Source organism: Ammospiza nelsoni, chromosome 28 (assembly GCF_027579445.1).
Source record: "Ammospiza nelsoni isolate bAmmNel1 chromosome 28, bAmmNel1.pri, whole genome shotgun sequence".
NCBI lineage: Eukaryota > Metazoa > Chordata > Aves > Passeriformes > Passerellidae > Ammospiza > Ammospiza nelsoni.
Genome location: NC_080660.1, coordinates 1,524,275 through 1,549,556, shown reverse-complemented (window position 1 = coordinate 1,549,556; position 25,282 = coordinate 1,524,275). Strand labels below are relative to the sequence as shown.

Here is a 25,282-nt window from a genome sequence, read left to right as displayed (position 1 = left end):
TGGGATAGAGTAGGAATGGGATAAACTGGTACTGGGATGCGCCATTACTGGGATAAACTGGTACTGGGATGGACTGGGACTGGGATGGACTGGGACTGGGATGGATCAGCACTGGGCTGTTCCATCACTTGGATGCTCTGGCACCGGGATGATCCCACACCGAGATGTTCCCACACTGGAATGTTCCATACTGGGATGCTCCATACTGGGATGTTCCATACTGGGATGCTCCATACTGGGATGTTCCATACTGGGATGCTCCATACTGGGATGTTCCACACTGGGATGTTCCACACTGGGATGTTCCATACTGGGATGTTCCATACTGGGATGCTCCACACTGGGATGCTCCACACTGGGATGCTCCATACTGGGATATTCCATACTGGGATGTTCATACTGGGATATTCCATACTGGGATGTTCCACACTGGGATGTTCCATACTGGGATGTTCCACACTGGGATATTCCATACTGGGATGTTCCATACTGGGATGTTCCACACTGGGATATTCCATACTGGGATGTTCCATACTGGGATGCTCCATACTGGGATGTTCCACACTGGGATTTTCCATACTGGGATGTTCCACACTGGGATGCACCAGCCCCGCTCTGGTCCAGCACTGGGATGCTCCATCCTGGGATGTTCTGACACTGGGACGCTCTGGGACCAGGACGCTCCGATACCAGAATGTTCCACCACGGGGATGCTCTGATACTGGGATGATCCCAGAGCAGAAGATCCCAGAGCAGGGAGATCCCACAACAGAGGATCCCGCAGTGGGAAGATCCCAGAGCAGAAGATCCCAGAGCAGGGAGATCCCACAGAAGATCCCAAAAGAGGAGATCCCACAGCAGAGGATCCTACAGCAGATCCCACAGTGAGACACCTCACAGTGGGATGATCCCACAGCAGGACAATCCCACACAGGACATCCCACACAGGAGATCCCACACAGGACATCCCACAATGGGACGCTCCAGCCCTGGGATGGTCCCACACCAGGACGCTCCAATCCAGAATGTTCCACCCTGGGGATGCTCCATTACTGGGATGCCCACAGGGATCCAGGATCAGAATTTTCCAGCACCAGAACGTTCCATCAGATGCTCCAACGTTGGAATGATCCGATCCCAGGAGGGCCCGTGGGACGCTTCAGCACCGGAATGCCCTGACCCCAGGACGTGCCCATTCCGAGATGTCCCCACTTTTGGGATGTCCCCACTTTTGGGATGTCCCCACTTTTGGGATGTCCCCACTTTTGGGATGTCCCCACCAGGAGCCAGATGGACACGGAGTGGCCAATCCCAAGAATTCCTGGGAACTCCAAACCAGCCAAACCCAGGGGACACCGGGGGACACCGGGAGCAGCCGGAGCGGGGACGGGGACAGGGACAGGGACAGGGACAGGGACAGGGACAGGGACAGGGACACGGACACGGACACGGACACGGACACGCGGCTCCAGCCCCGAATCCCAAACCCCAAATGATCCCAAACGATCCCAAATCCGGGGGGTGCCAGCCCCCACCAGCCAAACCGGGGCCGCGTCCAGGACCCCCCCAAACCCCAACATCCCCAAACCAGTGCCCCCCAAAAACCAGTGCCCCAAACTGGGCCGGTGTCTCCAAACCAGTGCCCCAAGCACCCCCAAACTGGGACAATTCCCCCCACACAGCCCTCCCAAGTAGGGTCAGAGCCCCCCCAGTCCCCCCAAACTGGGACAGGGCACCCCCAAACTGGGTCCAATGTCCCCCCCAGGCCCCCAAACTGGGACAGGGCACCCCCAGACTGAGACAGGGCACCCCCAAATGGGGTCAGGGCCCCCCAAACTGGGTCAGAGCCCCCCAAACTGGGTCCAATGTCCCCCCCAGGCCCCCCAAACTGGGTCAGGGCACCCCCAAATGGGGTCAGAGCCCCCCAAACTGTGTCCAATGTCCCCCCCAGTCCCCCCAGACTGGGACAGGGCACCCCCAGACTGAGACAGGGCACCCCCAAATGGGGTCAGGGCACCCCCAAACTGGGTCAGAGCCCCCCCAAACTGGGTCCAATGTCCCCCCAGGTCCCCCAAACTGGGTCAGGGCACCCCCAAATGGGGTCAGGGCCCCCCCAAATGGGGTCAGGACACCCCCAAACGGGGTCAGGGCACCCCCAGACTGGGTCAGGGCCCCCCCAAACTGGGTCAGGGCACCCCCAAATGGGGTCAGGGCACCCCCAAACTGGGTCCAATGTCCCCCCCCCGGCCCCCAGACTGGGTCAGGGCACCCCCAAACTGGGTCAGAGCCCCCCAAACTGGGTCCAATGTCCCCCCAGTCCCCCCAAACGGGGTCAGGGCACCCCCAGCCCCCCCAAACCCCCCTCCCAGTGCCCCCAGCCCCCCCAAACCAGTGCCCCCCCCCTTGACCCCCATCCCCACTGTACATAACGGGGGCTGTTGGGCCCCCTCCGTGTCCCCCCCATTTTGGGGGGCTTTGGGACCTGCTGGGTTGATTTTGGGGGGTGGGGGGGGGGGTGGGGGAGGGGCAGTGAAGCCCCCTGGGCTCGAGGCTTTATTTATTTGCTATTTATTGCAGTTCCTTTCAGAATTGACTTTTTTTTTCTCTCTTTTTTTTTTTTTTTTTTGGTTGTTTTTTTCTGTCGAAATAAAAAACAAAAACAAAAAACAAAAAAAAACAACAAAACACCTTAAAAACCCCACTAAATTCCCCAAAGTGCAGAAGTTTGAAACCTCCCAGATTTTTGGGGGGGGACACGGGAGCACCCCCAGGGGAAGGAGCACGGCCACGGCCCTCCGGAATTTCCTCAATAAATCAATTTATTTAAAAGAATATGTTACAATTAATTACACTAAAGGGGCTTTTCCCGACTGGGAACCCGAGGAATGGGAGCAGCTGGAAGAGGGAAAATGGGACAAGAAGGGGGGGCAAGGTTTTTATTTTGTATTTTTTCGACCGATTTCTCCCCTTTTTCGGGTTTATTTTTTTCCTTTTTGGATTAAAAAAAAAAAAAATCCACAGGGAGATGGTTGAATTCTCCTCGATCCGTTAAAATTTGGGGCTAGGGGGAAAATTGGGGTCCAAATTCAATTTTTTCCTGGGATTTCACCCCAAACTGGGGGTGCTGAAGGAGATTTTAGGGGGGATTTTGGGGATCCCAAACCTCTCCCAGTTTCCCTCCCCCATTCCTGGGTTTTCCACAGCTCGGGGCTCCCGAGGACAACGGAAATCCAATTAATTACAGGGATCCAATTAATGGAATTAATTCCCGGCTCTCGGCTGCTCCAGAGCCGAGGATTTGGGATTTTCCCCCCTCGGAAAGAAAAAATATTTTCCCCCATCCTGGCTCCAGGAGGAAGGAGTGGGGAAAACCCCTTCCCAAAAAAGGGAATTTTGGGGAAAATCCCAATTTTGCGCAATCCTGGCCCATTCCAGAGCTTGGCAACGAGGCCGGGATGCTCCTGCTGGGTTTGGTTCCAAATATTCCCAAATTCACCCCAAACCTTGGTGGGACCAGCTCCAGGCTGGTCCCAAAACCAGGCAAAAATCAGCTTCTCCAGGTGATTTTTTTTCCCCTCCCAAAACATGGAAAAACTCCCTCAAAACCAAGAAAAAAAAGCTTTTCCATAATTTTTTCCTTCTAGGAATTCCTCAGCTGCCGGATCCACGGAAAAATCCCGCTCAAAAACCAAGGAAAAATGAATTTTCCACCTGATTTTTCCTCCCAAAACATGGAAAAATTGCACTCAAATCCAGGAAAAAATGGCTTTTCCAGGTGATTTTTTTTCCCTGTGGATAAAAACCTGCTCAAATCCAAGGAAAAGTGGCTTTTCCACCTTATTTTTCCTCTCAAAAGATGGGAAAATCCCACTCCAAATTTAGGAAATTATCTTTTCCAGAGGGTTTTTCCTTCTGGCTGCTGCTCATTCACTCAAGACATGGAAAAAAAAGGAAAAAAAAATGCTTTTCCAGCTCATTTTCCCCTCCTGGAACATCCCAGCCACTGGATCTGCGGGAAAAATCCTGTTCAAAACCAGGGAAAATGAATTTTCCACCTTTTCCTCCAGAACTATGGAAAAAAAAAAAATCCAGCTCAAAATGAGTGAAAAATGGTTTTTTTCCAAGTTATTTTTCCTGCTTGGACACCCAAGTCATGGATAAAAAGTGCTCAAAAATAGGGCAAAAAAAAAAAAAAAAAAAAAGGCTTTTTGAGGTTATTTTTCCCTCCTGGGAGCTGCCAGTGGCACCAGGGAAAAATCCCATCAAAAATAAGGAAAATTGGCTTTTCCAGGTGGTTTTTGCTGCTCATTCCCCATCCAGGGGCAGCCTCAGGATCCTGGAATGTCCCAGATCCCATCCCAAAGAACCAGGCAGCCCCAAATCCCTGGGAAAACACCCCAAAAAAGCAGGAAAACAAATCCATGAGCGGGATCCTTGTGCCAGGACTGGAATTTCCTTGGAATTTTACTCCTTTTGGATGTTTTTCCTGGTTTGTTGTTTTTTTTTTTTTTTTTTAATCTGTAGTGATTAAAAACTGGATTGGGAGGAGAAAGAGGCAGAAAATCCCTTTAAATAAGAGCTGCTGCTGCCACCCTGTGGGATTTTAAAGGAATTCTTCTAAAGGAATTATTCCCACGGATGTGCTAAAGCAGGAATTGAACATTCCAGGGCTTTTTCCTGCTTTTTTTTCCTCCCCCCCCCCACCTATTTTTCCACGTCTGACCCAGCAGAAACAGCAAATTCTTAATTCCAGTTTCAAAAAAAAAAAAAAAAAGAAAAAAAAAAAAGAAGAAAAAAATCCCAAAATTCCCAGCCTGGAGCTGGATCTGAGTGGGAAAGTGGAGCCCCCTCAGGTGGCTTTTCCCAAAATTTTTTTGTGTTTTTTGTTTTTTTTTTTTTCCCCTCTGGAATTCCATAAAGATGACGGGCACGGATGGGTTTGGAATTAATGAGATTTAGTTTGGGGGGAGGGGGGCTTTAATACAATAAGGGAATTTTGGGGGTTCTGGAAAAGCTGCCGGGGTTAAGTGGCCGCGTCCCTTTGCTGTGACCTGACCAGCTGGAAAAGGTTCTGGAAGAGAAGGAGAAGGGGACAAGGTGAGGGTGGGACAATCTGGGAAATGGGAATGAGGAGAGGCTGGGAAGGGCTCAGATCCCAGGCAGGGCTGCAGCTCAGCGGGAGTGCCCCAGCCACAACCCCAAATTTAAATTCCAATTCTGATTCCAACTGCAATCCCAACGCCAACTCCAACTGCAATCCCAATGCCAATCCCAATTTAAATTTCTATTCCAATGCCAATTCCAGTTCTGATTCCGATTGCAATCCCAACCCCAACTCCAACTGCAATCCCAATTTAAATTCCAATTCTAACCCCAACTCCAATCCCAATGCCAATCCCAATTCAAATTTCTATTCCAATGCCAATTCCAATTCTGATTCCGATTGCAATCCCAACCCCAATTCCAACTGCAATCCCAATGCCAATCCCAATTTAAATTTCTATTCCAACTCCAATGCCAATCCCAATTCTTATCTCAATTCCAATCCCAATTTAAATTCCAATTCTAACCCCAACTCCAATCCCAATGCCAATCCCAATTCAAATTTCTATTCCAATGCCAATTCCAAATCCAATTTAAATTCCAATCCCAACTCAAATTGCAACTCCAATTCCAATTCCAATTCCAATCCCAATTTAAATTTCAATTCCAACTCCAATGCCAATCCCAATTCTTATCTCAATTCCAATCCCAATGCCAATCCCAATTCAAATTTCTATTCCAATGCCAATTCCAATTCTGATTCCGATTCCAATCCCAACTCCAACTCCAACTGCAATCCCAATTTAAATTTCTATTCCAATGCCAATGCCAATTCCAATTTAAATTCCAATCCCAACTCAAATTGCAACTCCAATTCCAATTCTGATTCCAATTCCAATCCCAACGCCAACTCCAACTGCAATCCCAATTCAAATTTCTATGCCAATGTCAATTCCAAATCCAATTGAAATTCCAATCCCAACTCAAATTCCAATTGCAATCCCAATTTAAATTTCTATTCCAATTCCAATGCCAATCCCAATTATTATCTCAATTCCAATCCCAATTTAAATTTCTATTCCAATGCCAATTCCAAATCCAATTTAAATTCCAATCCCAACTCAAATTGCAACTCCAATTCTAATCCCAATTCCAATCCCAATTTAAATTTCAATTCCAACTCCAATGCCAATCCCAATTCTTATCTCAATTCCAATCCCAATTTAAATTCCAATTCTAACCCCAACTCCAATCCCAATGCCAATCCCAATTTAAATTTCCATTCCAATGCCAATTCCAAATCCAATTTAAATTCCAATCCCAACTCAAATTCCAATTGCAACCCCAATTTAAAATCCAATTCCAATGCCAATCCCAATTCTTATCTCAATTCCAATCCCAATTTCAATTCCAATCCCAACTCCAATTGCAATTTCAATCCCAATTCCAATTCCAATTTAAATTCCAGTTCCAATCCCAATTATTATCTCAATTCCAATCCCAATTTAAATTCCAAAGCCAATCCCAGTAGCAATTTAAATTCCAATTCCAATCCCAATCCCAATTCTTATCTCAATTCCAATCCCAATTTAAATTTCTATTCCAATGCCAATTCTAAATCCAATTTAAATTCCAATCCCAACTCAAATTCCAATTGCTATCCCAATTTAAATTCCAATTCCAATCCCAATCCTTATCTCAATTCCAATCCCAATTCTAATTCCAATTTAAAATTCTATTTGAAGAGGGAGGAGGAGGGAAATGGGATGGAGAAGAAAGACTTCTCCCAGATTTATCCCAGGTCATTCCCACCTCCTTTTCCTAGATTTATTCAGGTAATTCTGGATAAATTAGAATTTATCCAAGGTTTTTTTTTCCCAGATTTATCCCAGGTCATTCCCACCTCCTTTTCCTAGATTTATTCAGGTAATTCTGGATAAATTAGAATTTATCCAAGGTTTGTTTTTCCCCAGATTTATCCCAGGTCATTCCCACCTCCTTTTCCCAGATTTATCCAGGTAATTCTGGATAAATTATTATTTATCCAAGGTTTTTTTTTCCCAGATTTATCCCAGGTCATTCCCACCTCCTTTTCCCAGATTTATCCAGGTAATTCTGGATAAATTAGAATTTATCCAAGGTTTTTTTTTTTCCCAGATTTATCCCAGGTCATCCCCAGCTCCAGGAGCCTTTTTCTCAGATTTATCCAGGTAATTCTGGATAAATTATTATTTATCCAAGGTTTTTTTTTCCCAGATTTATCCTGGCCATTCCCACCTCCTTTTCCCAGATTTATCCAGGTAATTCTGGATAAATTAGAATTTATCCAAGGTTTTTTTTTTCCCAGATTTATCCCAGGTCATCCCCAGCTCCAGGAGCCTTTTTCTCAGATTTATCCAGGTAATTCTGGATAAATTAGAATTTATCCAAGGTTTGTTTTTCCCCAGATTTATCCCAGGTCATTCCCACCTCCTTTTCCCAGATTTATCCAGGTAATTCTGGATAAATTATTATTTATCCAAGGTTTTTTTTTCCCAGATTTATCCCAGGTCATTCCCACCTCCTTTTCCCAGATTTATCCAGGTAATTCTGGATAAATTATTATTTATCCAAGTTTTTTTTTCCCAGATTTATCCCAGGTCATCCCCAGCTCCAGGAGCCTTTTTCTCAGATTTATCCAGGTAATTCTGGATAAATTATTATTTATCCAAGGTTTTTTTTCCCAGATTTATCCCAGGTCATCCCAGCTCCAGGAGCCTTTTCCCAACACCTGCAGCTCCTTTTTCCAGCTGCTCCAAGGAACCATCCCCACTCCCAGAGCTCCTCCCCTGGGATTATCCAGATCATTCCCTGAGGGAATTATGGACCAGGAGAAGCATTTCCCACTGAAAGCCACCTGGGAAAGGGAAAAGTTTGGAATCCTCACCTCCTTCCTCCACTTGAGCTCGCAGAACACTCGCTCGAAGCACTCGTGCATGTAATTGAACTGCGGGGGGAAAAACGGGAATCGGGGAAAATCCAGGGAAAAACCAGGAGATCCAGGGGGAGGGAGGAGATCCAGAGGGGAACTGGGAGCTCTGGGCAGGAGCCAGGAGATCCAGGGAGGAATTGGAGGTTCCAGACTGGAGCCAGGAGCTCCTGGTTCCTGCTCGGAGGTTCTGGATCCAGCAGCTCCAGGGAGGAACCAGGAGCTCCAGGGAAAAGCCAGAGGCTCCAGGGAGGATCCAGAATGGAGCCAAGAATTCCAGGGAAAAGCCAGGAGCTCCAGGGAGGATCCAGCAGCTCCAGAATGGAGCCAGGAATTCCAGGGAAAAGCCAGAGGCTCCAGGGAAGATCCAGAATGGAGCCAGGAATTCCAGGGAAAAGCCAGAGGCTCCAGGGAGGATCCAGCAGCTCCAGGGAGGAACCAGGAGCTCCAGGGAAAAGCCAGAGGCTCCAGGGAGGATCCAGAATGGAGCCAGGAATTCCAGGGAAAAGCCAGGAGCTCCAGGGAGGATCCAGCAGGTCCAGGGAGGAACCAGGAGCTCCAGGGAGGATCCAGCAGCTCCAGAATGGAGCCAGGAATTCCAGGGAAAAGCCAGGAGCTCCAGGGAGGATCCAGCAGCTCCAGAATGGAGCCAGGAATTCCAGGGAAAAGCCAGAGGCTCCAGGGAAGATCCAGAATGGAGCCAGGAATTCCAGGGAAAAGCCAGAGGCTCCAGGGAAGATCCAGAATGGAGCCAGGAATTCCAGGGAAAAGCCAGAGGCTCCAGGGAGGATCCAGCAGCTCCAGGGAGGAACCAGGAATTCCAGGGAAAAGTCAGGAGCTCCTGGTTCTTGCCTGGAGTTTCTGGATCCATCAGCTCCAGGAAGGAACCAGGAGGTCCCAGGAGCTCCTGGGTTTTCCAGGGAAAAAAAGCAGGAGCTCCCAGAGGAATTTCAAAGAGGAACCAGGAATTCCACAGAGGAGGCAGCAGCTCCTGGGTCCAGCAGATCCAGAGGGGTGCTGAGGAATTCCAGGTGGGATTTGAGAGAATTCTGGGTGGGATTGGGACACTCACAATCCCATTCCCAAGGGGAATTCTAGGTGGGATTTGAGGGAATTCAATGCTGGGTGGGATTGGGATACTCATACATCCCATTCTCAAGGGAATTCCACGGGGGATTGCAGGGAATTCTGGGCAGGATTTGAGGGAATTCTGGGTTGGGTTTGAGGAAATTCTGGGCAGGATTTGAGGGAATTCTGGGCAGGATTGGGACACTCACACATCCCATTCCCAAGGGAATTCCAGGAGGGATTTGAGGAAATTCCAGGTGGAATTTGAGGAAATAACAGGCAGAGTTTGAGGCAATTCCAGGCAGGATTTGAGGGAACTGGGGGTGGGATGTGAGGGCATTCTGGGTGGGATTTGAGGGAATTCTGGCCGGGATTTGAGGAAATTTTAGGCTGGGTTTGAGGGAATTCCAGGCAGGATTTGAGGAAATTCTGGGTGGGTTTGAGGGAATTCCAGGCAGGATTTGAGGAAATTTTAGGCAGGGTTTGAGAGGAATTCTGGTTGGGATTTGAGGGAATTCTGGGCAGGATTGGGACACTCACACATCCCATTCCCAAGGGAATTCCAGGAGGGATTTGAGGGAATTCCAGGTGGAATTTGAGGAAATAACAGGCAGAGTTTGAGGCAATTCCAGGCAGGATTTGAGGGAACTGGGGGTGGGATTTGAGGGCATTCTGGGTGGGATTTGAGGAAATTCTGGGTTGGGTTTGAGGGAATTCCAGGCAGGATTTGAGGAAATTTTAGGCTGGGTTTGAGGGAATTCCAGGCAGGATTTGAGGAAATTCTGGGTGGGTTTGAGGGAATTCCAGGCAGGATTTGAGGAAATTCTGGGTGGGTTTGAGGGAATTCCAGGCAGGATTTGAGGAAATTTTAGGCAGGGTTTGAGAGGAATTCTGGTTGGGATTTGAGGGAATTCTGGGCAGGATTGGGACACTCACACATCCCATTCCCAAGGGAATTCCAGGTGGAATTTGAGGCAATTCCAGGCAGAGTTTGAGGCAATTCCAGGCAGGATTTGAGGGAACTGGGGGTGGGATTTGAGGGCATTCTGGGTGGGATTTGAGGGCATTCTGGGTGGGATTTGAGGAAATTCTGGGTTGGGTTTGAGGGAATTCCAGGCAGGATTTGAGGAAATTTTAGGCAGGGTTTGAGGGGAATTCTGGTTGGGATTTGAGAGAATTCTGGGCAGGATTGGGACACTCACACATCCCATTCCCAAGGGAATTCCAGGCAGGGTTTGAGGCAATTCTGGACGAGATTTGAGGAAATTCTGGGTTGGGTTTGAGGCAATTCCAGGCAGGATTTGAGGGAACTGGGGGTGGGATTTGAGGAAATTCTGACCGGGATTTGAGGAAATTCTGGGTTGGGTTTGAGGGAATTCCAGGCAGGATTTGAGGAAATTCTGGGTGGGTTTGAGGGAATTCCAGGCAGGATTTGAGGAAATTCTGGGTGGGTTTGAGGGAATTCCAGGAGGGATTTGAGGGAATTCCAGGTGGAATTTGAGGAAATAACAGGCAGAGTTTGAGGCAATTCCAGGCAGGATTTGAGGGAACTGGGGGTGGGATTTGAGGGCATTCTGGGTGGGATTTGAGGAAATTCTGGGTTGGGTTTGAGGGAATTCCAGGCAGGATTTGAGGAAATTTTAGGCTGGGTTTGAGGGAATTCCAGGCAGGATTTGAGGAAATTCTGGGTGGGTTTGAGGGAATTCCAGGCAGGATTTGAGGAAATTTTAGGCTGGGTTTGAGAGGAATTCTGGTTGGGATTTGAGAGAATTCTGGGCAGGATTGGGACACTCACACATCCCATTCCCAAGGGAATTCCAGGCAGGGTTTGAGGCAATTCTGGACGAGATTTGAGGAAATTCTGGGTTGGGTTTGAGGCAATTCCAGGCAGGATTTGAGGGAACTGGGGGTGGGATTTGAGGAAATTCTGACCGGGATTTGAGGAAATTCTGGGTTGGGTTTGAGGGAATTCCAGGCAGGATTTGAGGAAATTTTAGGCAGGGTTTGAGGGGAATTCTGGTTGGGATTTGAGGAAATTTTAGGCTGGGTTTGAGGGAATTCCAGGCAGGATTTGAGGAAATTTTAGGCTGGGTTTGAGAGGAATTCTGGTTGGGATTTGAGGGAATTCTGGGCAGGATTGGGACACTCACACATCCCATTCCCAAGGGAATTCCAGGTGGAATTTGAGGCAATTCCAGGCAGAGTTTGAGGCAATTCCAGGCAGGATTTGAGGGAACTGGGGGTGGGATTTGAGGGCATTCTGGGTGGGATTTGAGGAAATTCTGACCGGGATTTGAGGAAATTCTGGGTTGGGTTTGAGGGAATTCCAGGCAGGATTTGAGGAAATTTTAGGCAGGGTTTGAGGGGAATTCTGGTTGGGATTTGAGAGAATTCTGGGCAGGATTGGGACACTCACACATCCCATTCCCAAGGGAATTCCAGGCAGGCTTTGAGGCAATTCTGGACGAGATTTGAGGAAATTCTGGGTTGGGTTTGAGGCAATTCCAGGCAGGATTTGAGGGAACTGGGGGTGGGATTTGAGGAAATTCTGACCGGGATTTGAGGAAATTCTGGGTTGGGTTTGAGGGAATTCCAGGCAGGATTTGAGGAAATTTTAGGCAGGGTTTGAGGGGGATTCTGGTTGGGATTTGAGGCAATTCCAGGCAGGGTTTGAGGGATCGGACACTCACGTAGGGGGTGAAGATCTTGACCCAGCGCGGTTTCTTCTCGGCGCGCGCGTACTCGAAGCAGAAGGCCATGCCCTCCTCGTCCGTGTCCCAGCGCTGCATCTCCTCCCACTCGAAGGCGATCACCTGGTTCTGTGAACCCCCAAAGCCAGGGAGCTGAGCCAGGACCCCAGACAGGGGAGCCCCCGGGGTCAGGGTGGGTCAGGGGGTGAGGGGAAAGGGGGATTTGTCTCGGGTTTAGCACAGGGAGGGCTCCCAGAGTTATCCCTGGCTCCCAAATCCCAGCAGGGAGCTCAGGGAGATGCCAGGGATTTGTAAATCCAAAGGTGTGAGGTCAGTGATGATCCCAGGGTAAATTCCAGGGAACTGGGGTGATCCCCGGGGATTTGGGAACCCAGCCCAGGTGCAAATCAAAGTGAGAGAGGTCAGTGATGATCCCAGGGTAAATTCCAGGGAACTGGGGTGATCCCCAGGGATTTGGGAACCCAGTCCAGGTGCAAATCAAGGTGAGAGAGGTCAGTGATGATCCCAGGGATATCAGAATGATCCCCGGGGATTTGGGAACCCAGCCCAGGTGCAAATCAAGGTGAGAGAGGTCAGTGATGATCCCAGGGATATCAGAATGATCCCCAGGGATTTGGGAACCCAGCCCAGGTGTAAATCAAGTTTTGAAGTCAAGAGTAATCCCAGGGGTGTCAGGGATGATTCCAGCACAGCCTCGAGGGATTTAGGAACACAGTCCAGGTGCAAATCCAAAGGTGTTGGGCTGGGGATGATCTCCAGGGATTCAGGAACACAGTCCAGGTGCAAATCAAGGTGGGAGACCAGGGATGATCCCAGGGATATCAAGATGATCCCCAGGGATTTAGGAACACAGTCCAGGTGCAAATCCAAAGGTGTTGGGCTGGGGATGATCCCCAGGGATGTGGGGACAAGGGGCAGGTGCAAATCCAAGTTCTGAGGTCAGGGATGATCCCAAGGATTTGGGAACACAGCGATGGCACAAATCAAGGTGTGAGGCTGGGGATGATGGCAGGGATTTGGGAACATGGTGATGGTGTAAAACCCATGGTGTGAGCTTGGGGACAATCCCAGAGAGCTGGGGTGACAATCTCAGGGATTTGGGAACATGGTGATGGTGTAAAACCCAGGCTGTGAGCTCAGGGACAACCCCAAGGATTTGGGGTGACCCCAGGGGTTTGGGTGATGCTGTAAAACCCAGGGTGTGAACTCAGTGACAGTACCAGGACAAACCTCAGGGAACTGGATGATCCCAGGGATTTGGGAACAGGGTGATGCTGTAAAACCCACAGTGAGCTCAGGGACAATAGCAGGGAGTTGGGATCACCCCAGGGATTTGGGAGCAGGGTGGTGCTGTAAAACCCAGGCTGTGAGCTTGGGGACAATCCCAGAGAGCTGGGGTGACAATCTCAGGAATTTGGGAGCAGGGTGGTGCTGTAAAACCCAGGCTGTGAGCTCAGGGACAATCCCAGAGAGCTCGGGGACAACCTCAGGGATTTGGGGTGACAATCTCAGGGATTTGGGAACGGGGTGATGGTGTAAAACCCATGGTGTGAGCTCGGGGACAATCCCAGAGAGCTGGGGTGACAATCTCAGGGATTTGGGAACATGGTGATGGTGTAAAACCCAGGCTGTGAGCTCAGGGACAATCCCAGAGAGCTCGGGAAGAATCCCACAGATTTGGGAGCAGGATGATGGTGTAAAACCCAATGCGTGAGCTCAGGGACAACCCCAGGGAGCTTGGGGACAACCTCAGGGATTTGGGGTGACCCCAGGGATTTGGGAACGGGGTGATGCTGTAAAACCCAGGCTGTGAGCTCGGGGACAATCCCAGAGAGCTGGGGTGACAATCTCAGGGATTTGGGAGCAGGATGATGGTGTAAAACCCAGGCTGTGAGCTCGGGGACAATCCCAGGGAGTTGGAATGACCCCAGGGATTTGGGTGATGGTGTAAAACCCATGGTGTGAGCTCGGGGACAATCCCAGAGAGCTGAGGTGACAATCTCAGAGATTTGGGAACATGGTGATGGTGTAAAACCCAGGCTGTGAGCTCAGGGACAATCCCAGAGAGCTTGGGGACAACCTCAGGGATTTGGGGTGACCCCAGGGATTTGGGAACGGGGTGATGCTGTAAAACCAAGGTGTGAGCTTGGGGACAATCCCAGGGAGTTGGAATGACCCCAGGGATTTGGGTGATGGTGTAAAACCCAGGGCGTGAGCTCAGAGACAACCCCAAGGATTCGGGGTGACGCCAGGGGTCCAGGAGGGCACCCAGGCAGGGCTGTGGGCTCAGAGACGAGCCAGGGCTGGCAGCAATACCTCGAGCTGGCCCTCCTCGGTGCAGGCGTGCAGCTTGAAGTGGCGGATGCTGATGGCAGAGATGACGTGGCCCTTGCGCCGCGAGTCGCACGAGCAGTGCGGGAAGGTGATCTCGTTGTAGCCCTCGCACGTCCGCAGCATGTTCAGGTACTGCGGGGACAGCCCGCTCACCGGGGGTGCCAGGGAGTGCACGGGCACCCCAGGGAGGCACCGGCACGCCAGGGGTTCACTGGGATGCCAGGGAATTCACCAGGACCCAAGGGAGTCACCGGGATGCCAGGAAGTGACCAGGATCTCAGGGAATGCACCGGGAGCCCAGGGGGTCACCGGGGCCCCAGGGAATGCACTGGGGTGCCAGGGATTCACCAGGATTCCAGGGATTCACCAGGATTCTGGGGTTCACCAGGATTCTGGGGTTCACCAGGATCTCAGGGATCTCAGGGAATTCACCAGGATCTCAGGGAATTCACCAGGATGCCAAGGATTCACCAGGATTCTGGGATTCACCAGGATCCCAGGGATCTCAGGGAATTCACCAGGATTCTGGGACTCACCAGGATCTCAGGGATTCACCAGGATTCTGGGATTCACCAGGATTCTGGGATTGACAAGGATCCCAGGGATTCACCAACATTCCAGGGATTCACCAGGATCCCAGGAATTCACTGGGATCTCAGGGAATTCACCAGGATCTCAGGGAACAGGATCTCAAGGAATTCACCAGGATCTCAAGGAATTCACCAACATTCCAGGGATTCACCAGGATCCCAGGAATTCACCAGGATCCCAGGGATTCACCAACATTCCAGGGATTCACCAGGATTCCAAGGAATTCACCAGGATCTCAGGGAATTCACCAGGATCCCAGGGATTCACCAGGATCTCAGGAATTCACTGGGATCTCAGGGAATTCACCAGGATCCCAGGGATTCACTGGGATCTCAGGGAATTCACCAACATTCCAGGAATTCACCAGGATCCCAGGAATTCAATGGGATCTCAAGGAATTCACCAATATTCCAGGGATTCACCAGGATTCTGGGATTCACCAGGATCTCAGGGAATGCACCAGGAGCCCAGGGGGTCACCGGGGCCCCAGGGAATGCACTGGGGTGCCAGGGATTCACCAGGATTCTGGGATTCACCAGGATCCCAGGGAATTCACCAGGATCCCAGGGAATTCACCAGGATGCCAGGGATTCACCAGGATTCTGGGATTCACCAGGATCCCAGGGATCTCAGGGAATTCACCAGGATGCCAGGAATTCACCAGGATTCTGGGATTCACCAGGATCTCAGGGAATTCACCAGGATTCTGGGGTTCACCAGGATCTCAGGGAATTCACCAGGATCTCAGGGATTCACCAGGATTCTGGGATTCACCAGGATTCTGGGATTCACCAGGATCTCAGGGATCTCAGGGAATTCACCAGGATCCCAGGAATTCACCAGGATCCCAGGAATTCACCAGGATCTCAAGGAATTCACCAGGATCCCAGGAATTCACCAGGATTCCAAGGAATTCACCAGGATCTCAGGGAACAGGATCCCAGGGATTCACCAACATTCCAGGGATTCACCAGGATTCCAAGGAATTCACCAGGATCCCAGGGATTCACTGGGATCTCAGGGAATTCACCAGGATCTCAGGAATTCACCAGGATCCCAGGGAATTCACCAGGATCTCAAGGAATTGACTGGGATTCCAGGAATTCACCGGGATCCCAGGGATTCACTGGGATCCCAGGGATTGACCAGGATCTCAAGGAATTCACCAGGATTCCAAGGAATTCACCAGGATCTCAAGGAATTCACCAACATTCCAGGGATTCACCAGGATCTCAGGGAACAGGATCTCAGGGAATTCACCAGGATCCCAGGAATTCACCAGGATCTCAAGGAATTCACTGGGATCCCAGGGATTCACTGGGATTCAGGATTCACCGGGATACAAACACGGGCAGGAATTCCATGGGGACATTCCAGGGAATTCACTCACCATGACCATCTTCCTCTGCTCACAGAGCTTCTGCAGCTGGTAGGATTTCTCCTCGGCTTTGATGTAGCCTTTCTTGACATCATCAACGGCCTGGGGATGGGAAAAAGCATGGGGAAAAAATCTGGGAAAAACATGGGAAAAATCTGGGAAAAATCCAGGATTTGGGATGGGAGGAGGAGGAGCCACCTCATGCTTCATCCTCAGGGACCTGTGGGAACTTAGGGTGGCCTGAGAACTTTGGGGTGCCTCAATCCCATAAAAACAACCCAAACCCCATCCCACCTTGGGATGGATCACCTATGGGACCCAAGGACCCCATGAGGAGTTTTCCCCAACCAAAGGGGCATTCCAGAGGAATTCCAGGTGGGAATTCCAGGTGGGAATTCCTCACCTGCAGGACCTTGGGGTAGCCCAAGAACCTTGGGGTGCCTCAATCCCATAAAAACAACCAAAACCCCATCCCACCTTGGGATGGATCAACTATGGGACCCAATGACCCCATGAGGAGTTCTCCCCACCCAGAGGGGCATTCCAGAGGAATTCCAGGCGGGAATTCCTGCTGGGAATTCCTCACCTGCAGGACCTTGGGGTGGCCTGAGAATCTTCAGATTCCCATCCCATAAATACAACCAAAAACCCCATCCCGCCTTGGGATCAACTATGGGTTCCAATGACCCCATAAGGTGTTCTCCCCACCTAAAGGACCATTCCAGAAGAATTCCAGGTGGGACTTCCTCACCTGCAGGACCTTGGAGTGGCTCGAGAACCTTGGGGTGGCCCGAGAACTTTGAGGTATCTCAATCCCATGAAAACAACCGAAACCCCATCCCGCCTTGGGATCAACTATGGAACCCAAGGACCCCATGAGGGATTTTCTGCACTCAAAGGACCATTCCAGAGGAATTCCAGGTGGGACTTCCTCACCTGCAGGACCTTGGAGTGGCTCGAGAACCTTGGGGTGGCCCAAGAATCTTGGGATTCAATCCCATAAAACAACCAAAACCCCATCATGTCTTGGGATCAACTATGGAACCCAAGGACCCCATGAGGTGTTCTCCCCACCTAAAGGGGCATTCCAGAGGAATTCCAGGTGGGAATTCCAGGTGGGAATTCCTCACCTGCAGGACCTTGGGGTAGCCCAAGAACCTTGGGGTGCCTCAATCCCATAAAAACAACCAAAACCCCATCCCACCTTGGGATCAACTATGGAACCCAATGACCCCATGAGGAGTTCTCCCCACCCAGAGGGGCATTCCAGAGGAATTCCAGGTGGGAATTCCTTGGAGTGGCTTGAGAATCTTGGGGTGGCCCAAGAACTTTGAGGTATCTCAATCCCATAAAAACAACCAAAACCCCATCCCGCCTTGGGATCAACTCTGGAACCCAAGGACCCCATAAGGTGTTCTCCCCACCTAAAGGGGCATTCCAGAGGAATTCCAGGTGGGAATTCCAGGTGGGAATTCTTCACCAGTAGGACCTTGGAGTGGCTTGAGAACCTTGAGGTGGCCCGAGAACTTTGAGGTATCTCAATCCCATAAAAACAACCGAAACCCCATCCTGCCTTAGGATCAACTATGGAACCCAAGGACCCCATGAAGGATTTTCTGCACTCAAAGGACCATTCCAGAGGAATTCCAGGTGGGACTTCCTCACCTGCAAGATCTTGGAGTGGCCTGAGAATCTTCAGATTCCCATCCCATAAATACAACCAAAAACCCCATCCCGCCTTGGGATCAACTATGGGTTCCAATGACCCCATAAGGTGTTCTCCCCACCTAAAGGACCATTCCAGAAGAATTCCAGGTGGGACTTCCTCACCTGCAGGACCTTGGAGTGGCTCGAGAACCTTGGGGTGGCCCAAGAACTTTGAGGTATCTCAATCCCATAAATTCAACCAAAAACCCAACCCACCTTAGGATCAACTATGGGACCCAAGGACCCCATGAAGGATTTTCTGCACTCAAAGGACCATTCCAGAGGAATTCCAGGTGGGACTTCCTCACCTGCAGGACCTTGGAGTGGCTCGAGAACCTTGAGGTGGCCCAAGAACTTTGAGGTATCTCAATCCCATAAAAACAACCAAAAACCCCATCCCACCTTGGGACTGATCAACCATGCGACCCAACCACGCCACAAGTTGTCCTCCCCACCCAGAGGGGCCGTTCCAGAGGAACTGCAGGCGGGAGCTCCGTACCTGGTGGAAGAAGTAGGCGACGGCCAGGTCGTTGTCGTTGAGCAGCGCCTCCTCCTCGGTGGTGAAGAGCCACTTGCGCAGCGTCAGGCACGTCCCCGGCACGGCCGAGGTGTAGTTCTGCACGTAGAGCTTGTGGGGGAACTCGTTGGGAGCCAACTTCCGCACTGGCACAGCCCCGAGAGCCCGCGCAGGCCGGGGAATGGCGGGGTCGGGGCGTGGGGAGGACAGGGGTTCCGGGAGAGCCAAAAGAATCGGCGTTAAAATGGGGTTTGCCACCAGGAAACCATCAAAAAACACCTTCTAGAATGGTCCCAAATGGTTCAGAATGACCCCAAATGGTTCAGAATGACCCCAAATCCGTCCAGAATGACCCCAAATCCGTCCAGAATGACCCCAAATCCTTCCAGAATGATCTCAAAACCTTCCAGAAATACCCCAAATCCTTCCAGAGTGGTCCCAAACCTTCCAGATCTCAAATCCTCCAGAATGGTCTCAAATCCTTCCAGGGTGAACCCAAACCCTTCCAGAATTGTCCCAAATCATTCCAGAATTACCCCAAACCCTTCCAGAATTGTCCCAAACCCTTCCAGAGTGATCCCAAATCCTTCCAGAGTGATCCCAAATCATTCCAGAATGATCTCAAAACCTTCCAGAATGGTCTCAAATCCTTCCAGAATGACCCAAAATCCCTTCCAGAATTGTCCCAAACCCTTCCAGAGTGATCCCAAACCCTTCCAGAGTGATCCCAAATCCTTCCAGAATGGTCCCAAATTCTTCAGAATTACCCCAAATACTCTAGAATTACCCCAAATCCCTCCAGAATGATCCCAAATCCTTCAGAATTATCCCAAATCCTTCCAGAATGATCCCAAATCCTTCAGAATGATCCCAAATCCTTCCAGAATGGTCCCAAATCCTTCCAGAATGGTCCCAAATACTTTCAGAATTATCCCCGAATCTTTTCAGAATTACCCCAAATCATTCCAGAATGGTCAGAAATCCTTCCAGAGTGATCCCAAATCCTTCCAGAGTGACCCCAAATCCTTCCAGAATGGTCCTCAAATCTTCCAAAATTATCCCTGAATTGTTCCAGAATGACCTCAAATCCTCCAGAATGACCCAAATCCTTCCAGAATGATCCCAAATCCCTCCAGAATGACCCCAAATCCTTCCAGAATGACCCCAAATCCTTCCAGAGTGACCCCAAATCTTTCCAGAGTGATCCCAAATTCTTCCAGAATTGTCCTCAAATCTTCCAAAATTATCCCTGAATTCTTCCAGAGTGATCCCAAATCCCTCCAAAAGCCCTGGAATCTGGAGGAACATCCCAAAAATCCCAGGGGTGGTTCTGCACGTAGAGCTTGAGGGGGAACTTGTTGGGAGCCAATTTCCATGCTGGGAATGGCCCAGAAATCAGGGGAAAATATTGGAAAATTAATGGAAAAATCATGGAATGCTGAGGTCAGTGTGTGGAAAGGACAGGGATTCCAGGAAAACCCAGAAATTGGCATTAAAATGGGGTTTTCTCACAGGGAACCTTCAAAAATGATCCCAAATCCTTCCAGAGTGATCCCAAAGCCTCCAGAATGATGCCAAATCCCTCAAAATCTGGAGGAACATCCCAAAAATCCCAGGTGTGGTTCTGCACGTAGAGCTTGCGGGGGAACTCGTTAAGAGCCAATTTCTGCACTGAGAAATCCTGGGAAATCAGGGAAACATTCCCTCAAATTGTGCCAGGGGAGGTCCAGGTTGGATATTTGGGAATGTTTCCCCATGAAAAGGTGGAAGGGGATGCTCAGGGTCAGGGTGGAGCCACCATTCCTGGGAATTATCCCAAAAATTCCTGGAAGTGGCACCCGGGGGATGGAGTTTGGTGGGACTGGCCTCAATCTCAGGGGGCTTTTCCAGCCAGGATGATTTTCCATCCCTGGGAGTGCCAAATTCCAGCTTGGATCAACCTGGGACTGTGGAAGGTCCCCAGATCACGATGATCTTTAAGGATCTTTAAGGATCCCAAACCATTGCAGGACTCCCTGCTTTAATGGGATTTTAGGGATAAATCCTTCCCTATCCCAGGTTATTCCATGGATTCCCCATCCCTGGAATCACCCAAAACCAGCTTGGATCAACCTGGGACTGTGGGAGGCCCCAAGATCCCGAGGATCTTTAAGGATCCCAAACCATTCCAGGACTCCCTGCTTTAATGGGATTTTAGGGAGAAATCCTTCCCTATCCCAGGTTATTCCATGGATTCCCCATCCCTGGAATCACCCAAAACCAGCTTGGATCAACCTGGGACTGTGGGAGGCCCCAAGATCCCGAGGATCTTTTCCATCCCAAGCCATTGCAGGATTCCCTGCTTTAATGGGATTTTAGGGATAAATCCTTCCCTATCCCAGGTTATTCCATGGATTCCCCATCCCTGGAATCACCCAAAACCAGCTTGGATCAACCTGGGACTGTGGGAGGCGCCAAGATCCCAAGGATCTTTAAGGATCCCAAACCATTCCAGGACTCCCTGCTTTAATGGGATTTTAGGGAGAAATCCTTCCCTATCCCAGGTTATTCCATGGATTCCCACCCAAAACCAGCTTGGGGCAGCCTGCGACGGCTGGAACCCCACAAATTCCACAATCCCACCCTAAAGACCTGCAGATCCCTCCATTTTTTGTTTTTCCCAGCTTTTTATTTTTCCCCTAAATCCCAGGGAATTCTGGGCTCACCGAAGGAGTGGTTGATGACCTCGAAGAGGGCGAAGTAGTTGGCGGTGACGCTGTCCATGCCCACCTTGGCAGCCACCGCCTGGAAAACGCCGGGAAAACGGGATCAGCGCCAGCCGGGCATTGCCGGGAATTCCCTGACCACGGAAAACCCCGTTGGAATTCTGCCAGCACAGCCAGGCCAGCTCTTCATTCCCCTTTTGCTCCAGTTCCTGGGGGTGTCAAAGTTGTGTCCCCAATTTTGGGTCCCCAAAATTCCAGCTTGGATCTCCCCATGGAAAACCCCGTTGGAATTCTGCCAGCACAGCCAGGCCAGCTCTTCATTCCCCTTTTGCTCCCCAGTTCCTGGGGGCGTCAAAGCTGTGGGGTCCCCGAAATTCCAGCTTGGATTTCCCCATGGAAAAGGAGTGGGGAATTTCCATCCGGGATCGTTCCACGGTGTGGAATTCCATGGGATGCGTCCTGAACACACCCAAAATCCTTTTTATCTGCAGGATTCTGGAATTCCCACTCTTTTCCAGCAGAATTTTCAATTCCTTTTTCCAAAGGGTCTGCGCTGTGTTATTTTATTCCACATAATCCATGGATCCAGTGGATCCCAGCCCTCAAAAAATGGGGGGAAATCCAGGTGGGAAAAGAGAAAATCCAGGTGGAGGAAAGGGAAATCCAGGTGGGAAAAGAGGAAAATCCAAATGGGAAAAGGGAAAATCCAGGTGGAAGGGAAGAAAATCTGAATGGGAAAGGAAAACTGAGTGATGGGAAGGGAATTCCATGTGGGAAAAGAGGAAATTCCAGGTGGGAAAAGAGGAAAATCCAGGTGGGAAAAGAGGAAAATCCAGGTGGGAAAGGAAAACTCAATGACGGGAAGGGAATTCCAGGTGGGAAAAGAAGAAAATCCAGGTGGGAAAATAAGAAAATGCAGGTGGGAGAAGAAGAAAATCCAAGTGGAGGAAAGGAAAATTCAGGTGGGAAAAGGGGAAAATCCAGGTGGAGGAAAGGGAAATCCAGGTGGAGGAAAGGGAAATCCAGGTGGGAAAGGAAAACTGAGTGACAGGAAGGAAATTCCAGGTGGGAACACAGGAAAATCCAGGTGGAGGTGGGGAAATTGAGTTGAGGGGATGGAAATTCCCAGTGGGAAGGACAATTCCAGGTGGGAATGGGCTCACCTGGTACACCTGGTCCGTGGTGCTGTTCTTCTTCACCCTCACTGTCACCGTGGTGACGTCCGGGAGCGCCACCCGCAGCTCCACGTCGGAGACGCCGTTGTAATTCTGGGAAAAAAGGGAAGGGAAAATCCCCCAAAAAATCAGGAATTCCCGGTTCTCCAGTTATTTATGATTCCCTAAAAATCCCCCAGTGGGAATTCAGTGTGGGAGGAGGGATGGGGTTGGGTTTTTCTCCTGAGGGGATGGTCAGGGAGCTCCAGCTTTGGGACCAATTCACCCTCTGGAATTCCTGCTCACTCCCAGGATCCTGAAGGATTGTGGGGTTTGGAGGAATTCTGGGAGCTTCGGGTGCCTCAATCCCATAAAAACCAGGCAGAATTGTCCCCAAAATCTGTGGATGTGGCACTTGGGGACAGGAATCAGAGGTGGTCTTGGGGACTGTGGGACCTGAGGAGCTCCGAGGGCTGTTCCAGCTTTGGACATTCCATGGAAGCCTTTGGGGTTTTTCCATGGAATTCTCTTGGACCAATCCCATAAAAATCAGGTGGAATTGTCCCCAGAACTCATGGATGTGGCACCTGGGGACAGGGATCAGAGGTGGCCTTGGGGACAGAGGGACATGAGGAGATCCAAGGGGTTTTCTAACCTTGGTGATTCCATGGAAGGGTTTTTCCCCATGGAATTCTGTTGGAGCAATCCCATAAAAATCAGGTGGAATTGTCCCCAGACCCCACGGATATGGCACTTGGGGACAGGGATCAGAGGTGGCCTTGGGGACAGAGGGACATGAGGAGATCCAAGGGGTTTTCTAACCTTGGTGATTCCATGGAAGGGTTTTTCTCCGTGGAATTCTGCTGGAGCAATCCCACAAAAATCAGGTGGAATTGTCCCCAAACCCCATGGATGTGGCCTTGGGGACAGAGGGACATGAGGAGATCCAAGAGGTTTTCTAACCTTGGTGATTCCCTGATTCCATGGAAGGGTTTTTCCCCATGGAATTCTGCTGGACCAATCCCATAAAAATCAGGTGGAATTGTCCCCAAACCCCATGGATGTGGCACTTGGGGACAGGGATCAGGGATGGCCTTGGGGACAGTAGGACCTGAGGAGCTCTGAGGGCTCCTCTATGATTCCATGGAAAGCTGTTTCCCCATGGAATTCAGTTGGACCAAGCTTCAATTGCACCAAAAACGGTTGGAATTGTCACAAAACCCCATGGATGTGACACCTGGGGACAGGGACCAGGGGTGGCCTTGGGGACAGCTGGACAGGAGGGGTTTTCCCACCTCGGCGATTCCATGGAAGGGTTTTTTCCATGGAATTCCGCGGGATGACGTCACCCACCTCGTCCGACTCCGACAGGAATTCCTGCATGATGTCGCTCTCGCCGATGACCCGGATGGAGCACACTGTGGGACACACGGAATGCCACACGGAATGTCACCAGGACCTGGGAATGTCCCCTCCAGGGGCAGCCCAGCAACCATTTCCCATCATCCCAACTCATCCTGAAGGGAATTCCTGCACCTGGGTCACCTCCTGTCCCCAGCGTCACCATCAACCCCATGTTCTCCATGTCCTGGTGTCCCTCATGGATCCAGAACCTCTCCAGGGTGACTGAGCGTCCCCAGGGTCACCTCCTGTCCCCACTGTCACCATTAACTCCATGTTCTCCATGTCCTGATGTCCCTCATGGATCCAGAACCTCTCCAAGGTGATTGAGTGTCCCCTGGGTCACCTCCTGTCCCCACTGTCACCATCAACCCCATGTTCTCCATGTCCTGATGTCCCTCATGGATCCAGACCCTCTCCAGGGTGATTGAGTGTCCCCACTGTCACCATTAACCCCATGTTCTCTATGTCCTGATGTCCCTCATGGATCCAGAACCTCTCCAGGGTGACTGAGCGTCCCCACTGTCACCATTAACTCCATGTTCTCCATGTCCTGATGTCCCTCATGGATCCAGACCTTCTCCAAGGTGAATCAGGCCATCACCTGCAGTGCCCTGAGTGTCACCTGCATCACCTCCTGTCCCCTGGGTCACCTCCAGTGTCACTGTTAATTCCATGTTCTCCATGTCCTGATGTCCCTCATGGATCCAGAACCTCTCCAAGGTGATTGAGTGTCCCCACTGTCACCATTAACTCCATGTTCTCCATGTCCTGGTGTCCCTCATGGATCCAGAACCTCTCCAAGGTGATTGAGTGTCCCCTGGGTCACCTCCTGTCCCCAGTGTCACCATCAACCCCATGTTCTCCATGTCCTGGTGTCCCTCATGGATCCAGAACCTCTCCAAGGTGATTGAGTGTCCCCTGGGTCACCTCCTGTCCCCAGTGTCACCATCAACCCCATGTTCTCCATGTCCTGGTGTCCCTCATGGATCCAGAACCTCTCCAAGGTGATTGAGTGTCCCCTGGGTCACCTCCTGTCCCCTGGGTCACCGTTAACTCCATGTTCTCCATGTCCTGGTGTCCCTCATGGATCCAGACCTTCTCCAAGGTGAATCAGGCCATCACCTGCAGTGCCCTGAGTGTCACCTGCATCACCTCCTGTCCCCTGGGTCACCTCCAGTGTCACTGTTAATTCCATGTTCTCCATGTCCTGATGTCCCTCATGGATCCAGAACCTCTCCAGGGTGACTGAGCGTCCCCAGGGTCACCTCCTGTCCCCACTGTCACCATTAACCCCATGTTCTCCATGTCCTGGTGTCCCTCATGGATCCAGAACCTCTCCAAGGTGATTGAGTGTCCCCAGGGTCACCTCCTGTCCCCAGTGTCACCGTTAACCCCATGTTCTCCATGTCCTGGTGTCCCTCATGGATCCAGAACCTCTCCAAGGTGGATCCACCCCAAAATCCCACCCAACCACCCCAAACCTCCCAGAGCAGACCCACAAACGGAACAGGAACACCTCCTGGGAATGCCGGTGAGGGGTTTTGGGGTGAGGGGTTTTGGGATGAGAGAGGATTTTGGGGTGCGGGATTGGGCTGAGGATGGATTTAGGGTTGAGGAGGGATTTTGAGCTGAGGGATTTTTGGCTGAGGGTGGATTTTTGGGCTGAGAAGGGATTCTGAGGTGCAGGATTGGTCTGACGATG

At 50.7% G+C, this 25,282-nt stretch overlaps 1 protein-coding gene across 1 annotated transcript in view; it reads right to left on the bottom strand.

Annotated features, from left to right (window-relative positions):
- Nucleotides 1-4,462: 4,462 nt before the first annotated feature.
- The window catches only part of SNX27 (sorting nexin 27), a 31,388-nt gene continuing 10,568 nt past the window's right edge, over nucleotides 4,463-25,282 (bottom strand). The window contains exons 4-12 of the mRNA XM_059490236.1: nucleotides 23,530-23,594; nucleotides 22,186-22,290; nucleotides 21,023-21,101; nucleotides 18,300-18,463; nucleotides 16,106-16,195; nucleotides 14,107-14,256; nucleotides 11,770-11,898; nucleotides 7,970-8,029; nucleotides 4,463-5,071 (exon numbers count right to left, since the gene is read on the bottom strand). Of these exons, the coding sequence (XP_059346219.1) occupies nucleotides 5,024-5,071; nucleotides 7,970-8,029; nucleotides 11,770-11,898; nucleotides 14,107-14,256; nucleotides 16,106-16,195; nucleotides 18,300-18,463; nucleotides 21,023-21,101; nucleotides 22,186-22,290; nucleotides 23,530-23,594 (890 nt within the window). The 3' untranslated portion in view covers nucleotides 4,463-5,023. The remainder of the gene's footprint in view (nucleotides 5,072-7,969; nucleotides 8,030-11,769; nucleotides 11,899-14,106; nucleotides 14,257-16,105; nucleotides 16,196-18,299; nucleotides 18,464-21,022; nucleotides 21,102-22,185; nucleotides 22,291-23,529; nucleotides 23,595-25,282) is intronic.